The sequence below is a fragment of the Jatropha curcas genome, chromosome 8 (genome assembly GCF_041381405.1).
Source record: "Jatropha curcas cultivar XTBG-Jc1 chromosome 8, XTBG_Jcur_1.0, whole genome shotgun sequence".
NCBI classification, from domain to species: domain Eukaryota; kingdom Viridiplantae; phylum Streptophyta; class Magnoliopsida; order Malpighiales; family Euphorbiaceae; genus Jatropha; species Jatropha curcas.
This window is the reverse complement of record NC_143158.1, coordinates 7407119-7412055: the sequence shown is the minus strand read 5'-3', so window position 1 is coordinate 7412055 and position 4937 is coordinate 7407119. Positions and strand designations below refer to the sequence as shown.

The 4937-nt window shown below is 35.3% G+C and overlaps 1 protein-coding gene and 1 long non-coding RNA gene across 2 annotated transcripts in view; both read right to left on the bottom strand.

Annotated features, from left to right (window-relative positions):
• The window catches only part of LOC149494114 (uncharacterized), a 1464-nt gene extending 831 nt beyond the window's left edge, over positions 1–633 (bottom strand). The window contains exon 1 of the mRNA XM_089724955.1: positions 124–633. Coding sequence (XP_089581081.1) covers positions 124–633 — 510 coding nt within the window. The remainder of the gene's footprint in view (positions 1–123) is intronic.
• Positions 634–1360: 727 nt separating this feature from the next.
• LOC149494113 (uncharacterized) lies at positions 1361–3651 on the bottom strand. The gene is made up of 3 exons (XR_016322263.1): positions 3307–3651; positions 2264–2335; positions 1361–1531 (listed from the first exon to the last, which is right to left on the bottom strand). It is a non-coding gene; the product is annotated as an uncharacterized LOC149494113 (long non-coding RNA).
• Between the last annotated feature and the right edge of the window lie 1286 nt (positions 3652–4937).

Here is a 4937-nt window from a genome sequence, read left to right as displayed (position 1 = left end):
AACCGATGTGGGATTTGCCTAAGGTGTGCTGGCCTTGCCACATACACCCCCCCTTGGGGACTCAGCGTCCTCGCTGAGGTTTGCCCCACCACCGGCCAGAGGGCACAGGGCCGGCTCTGATACCAATGCAGAAAAATTCTCATGTTCAAAACCGATCACATGACTCTTAATACTGGGCTTCAATCCCTGTTCAAATCTCTTGCACCTGTCCCTACCTGTAACTAACATCCTCCCAGCATAATAACTCAACCGAGTAAACTCCCTCTCATACTCAGCTACAGTCCTATGATCCTGTCTGAGCTGCAGAAACTCCTCTATTCTTGCATCCACATAGCTAGATGGAACATACTTTTTCTTAAACTCCCTCAGGAAGTCTGTCCAAGTCAGAACTGGTGGCTGCACTCTGCTCCTAGGAATTGTCTTCCACCACTCATATGCATCTTCCTGAAGTAAAGAGACTGCATAATCGTACTTCTGAGCATCATCACACTGGAGCTTTACGAAAACCCTATCAATCCTCTCTAGCCACTGCTCAGCTACCATCGGGTCAGTGGTGCCTGAAAACTCTGTGGCCCCATACTTAACCAACTTATCATACTGTCTAACTGGCTGCTGCTGTAAGTTACCCGCCATTTGTCTCAATAACGCAGCCATCTGCTGGGCTATAGGGTCAGCAGCTGGCGCAACAGGGACATCAGCATGCTCGGGAGCATTACCACGCTCTTCCTGTCTCGCTTCAGACTGCTCCTCAAGAGGATTAAAATTATCTCCTCGCTAACACCCTCCATACTATCGATCAAAAACAACACGCTCTTTGTATATTATCACAGAAAACCATGCATCGTATTAGAATATTGTATGATGTAGATATCCAACAATTAACAGGCATGTCATATTTGAGCAGATTACATTTCACACATTTATATTTAGTAAAAATATAATCCAATATGCAATTAAAACTGCTCTGATACCAAAATAAACATGTCACACCTTACCCTACTGTAAGACATGGCATGTCGCCCGTAATATAATTAATAAGCACTTAATTCTTATAAATGCTTACTAAGTATACTACAAGGGACTTAAACCTTTTTATTTCCTTCATTTTTTTTATATCTTGTAGCAATAATTTAGTTATTAAATGTATAACTTATTTTGGTTCGTTCACCTGTTAGAAAGAAATGTCTATAATTTACTAACTAGTAATCTCAATATAATTTCTTAAACATATTATTAAAAACATAAAATGGTTCCATAACCCATAAGTCCATGGATGATTTAATTACATATTGGAGTCCTGTTCAAATCTTAGATACATAATAGAAATTAATTACTTTAATAGACTATAAATTTTCAAATTCATACAATCATAATTTACATGAATCTGCTCAAATATACATAGATGATCTGTTAATGTTTAATACATCATACATATTCCAAAAGAAGTCAAATATACAATAGCTACATCAGTAGCATACTATCTACATCAAATAAAAATGATCCTCTCTTGGTTCTTTTTCCTTTTCTTTACCTGCGATAGTACAAAAGCAACTATCGCTAAGCATATGGCTTAGTGGTGTACTAATAAAAATAATAAGGAATGACAATTCATAAATCCACCATGGTAAAGAAAATAAGAACAAAATAAATCAATACCATTTAAATCATCAATTCATAATATGGTCTTTACAGCTTTTATAGAGTCAATTCTGAGGGCCATCAGTGTCTAATGTGCACATCTAGACCTGCTATCTACAACCTCAATCTGTGATATGATTTCAACAGAAGAGGGAGCAATCTACAACCTCAACATGGAGGGAGAATTTCATATCAATCATATATCATCTAGTGATGATATCCATCTTCAATCGATCGTAATATCAACTTCAACAAATGAAATGATATTCGGGGTAATAACCATATCTATATCAGCTGTAAGACTTTTAAACCATTCCATTTATGTACTAATATCAAAATCACAATGGACAACATTTCATTTCACAACCACTGCTAAAAACATTCAATCACGGCCACCCCTCATACTACAGATATCAATTGGCCAACATCCTCCTCTTTCACAGTATAAGAATCATAAAATTCATTTACAAATATCATTCAGTCGTATGCTTTCAAAATAATCTTTTTCCTCTTTAAAAACTTATGAATATAATTATAATTCATAAAGCAAATCCATTGAAAATATTTTGCAAAATCAATTTCATTTTGTTTAAATAAAAGTAGGAAAGGAATAATATACACTAACCGGAACTAGATGGCTCCCCTAGCCCTTTTCCTCTAGTAATCACCCTCTCCTCAACTCCCTTTCTCTCAGCAGCTGTAGCATGATATTAATACTCACATTAAGATCATACTACACAATGTACACACATGCACTTCTATAAGAATGTAAATTAAGCATTAGAATGTAGTCTCAAGCTTTTTCTTTCATTTTCACTATACTTGTCCAAGTGTTATATGATCTGAGTTTAAGCATGAAACACTTCATATCCAACACTTAACCACATCCTAGACACAGAATACTAACAATGAAAACAATAGAAGTGAATAGCATGCTAAATTCGTTCAAGGTTTATGACATGCAGAATTTCAGCATTTGAGTAGCTGGTATTGCGTTGACTATATCTTGAATTCCCCATATTCAATTGCCCTGAAATTTTGACAGCATGTTCCCAACATCTTAGGGTACTGTTCTGGAAAATTTCATAATTTTTAAAGCTCATTTTTATTTTTAAATGACATAATTATAAAATCTGAAGTTCAGTTTTTCTCATGCTGAGCAGCCTGCATTGATTTACTTATAACTCCATTTCCTTTTATCCACGACCTACCCAACGTCTCAGTCTATCTCCATATCAAATTTCATAAATTTTGGAGTTCATTTGCTTAGTCAAATAGGTCAATTACAGAAGCTGAATTTCAGGCAGCCCAACTGTAACATGTCCAACAATAATTTATATATGTTTAAGCGTTCTCACCTCACTTCCAGCACAAATTCATGCAATCCAACTCTTTTATTACTTACATAACATCATAATATAAGAATATCAGAATCCCTAGTTCATGGCATATCAAGAACAAACTCAAAATCATCCATCTTGGTGACTTATGCAACTTAGACTTTGAATTCATGCATAACTACTTTCAATCATCTTAAATCACCTTAAAATCACTTCTCATCACTTCATCTTCACCAAATCAGATTACATAAACAAGCACCTCACTTCAAAGTTCATGGAATTCAAAAAGTAATCCATAGAAATGAAGGAGGAAGTGAAAATAACTAACCTTTTCTTAAGAAATACTTGAAAATTCTTTGATTTTCACCTTCTTTTTGCTTGGTTTTGACTCAAAATCCTCCTCCTCTCTTCTTGAACGGTTTGGCCTGCAACAATGAGTGAAGTGTCGTGGTTCTTTCCTCTTCTTCAATAAAATTATATAATAAACTTTATTAAAAATTCCTTCCATGTCCTTTAAATGCAAATTGCACTATAATCCTCCCTTTTGTTTTCCCTTCATCCTTTGGCACTCTAATCTTTTTAATCATTTTACTTTAGTCCTATTAGGTATAAACCAAGTGTATTTAATATTCTAAACTCCACTTGGTAAAAATCGTACGGAAATTACCGTTTTTCAGGCTTTTCGGGTAAAATCGTGCTTTACCGAGAAGTCATTCATCTTTTAACTCATTTTTGATTTCCTTTAAGCTTTCACATTGATTTGCAAAGATCAATTAATGTTTAATTTAATTAATATTAATATCCTCAATATATAGTGTTTCCCATTATTCTAAGTTTTCCTTTTTTTTTTTTTTCGGATAACCGAATTCATCGAAAAAGCTAGAATAGAAAGAACTACAAAATTGAGGATATTACAACTCTTCCCTCCTTAAAGAAATTTCGTCTCGAAATTTTTACCTGTTATAGATCGCTGAATAATTGTGGATGTTGTCTTCTCATATCTTCTTCACGTTCCCAAGTAGCCTCTTCTCTGGAGTGGCTTCGCCATAACACCTTAACTAGGGGAATCTGTTTATTCCGAAGTTGCTTAATTTCCTTAGCTAGGATAGCCACTGGTTCTTCATCATATGTGACGTCTCGATTAACTTCAATTGATTCTAAAGGCAATATATGTGAAGGGTCCGATCTATATCGCCGAAGCATAGAAACATGGAAAACATTATGAATCTTATCGAGGTCTGGTGGTAAGGCTAACCTATATGCCAATGGACCAATCCTCTCAAGTATTTCATAAGGTCCTATGAAATGAGGACTTAATTTTCCCTTTCTACCAAATCTCATAACACGCTTCCAAGGGGAAACCTTAAGGAATACTTTATCACCCACATTATACTCTATATCTCTTCTCTTTAGATCCACATATGACTTTTGTCGATCTGTTGCTGCCTTCAATTTTTCTTTAATTACTTTGATCTTTTCTTCTGTTTGTTGAATAATTTCAGGACCTAGTAATTGCCTTTCACCAACTTCATCCCAACATAGAGGTGTCCTACATTTTCTACCATATAAAGCTTCATATGGAGGCATTCCGATACTGGTCTGGTAACTGTTATTATAAGCAAATTCTATCAAAGGCAAATAGTTATCCCAACAACCTTCAAACTCAAGAACACAAGCTCGAAGCATATCCTCCAATATTTGAATAATCCTCTCAGATTGACCATCTGTCTGAGGATGGAATGCAGTACTAAAATTCAATCTAGTGCCCAGGGCTTTCTGTAAGCTAGCCCAAAATCTAGATGTGAATCTTGGATCTCTATCAGAAACAATGGATACTGGCACTCCATGTAGTCTAACTATTTCACCAATATACATTTCTGCCAACTTCTCTAAACTATAGTCTGATCTTACATGTAGGAAATGAGCACTCTTCGTCAATCTATCCACAATAACCCAAAC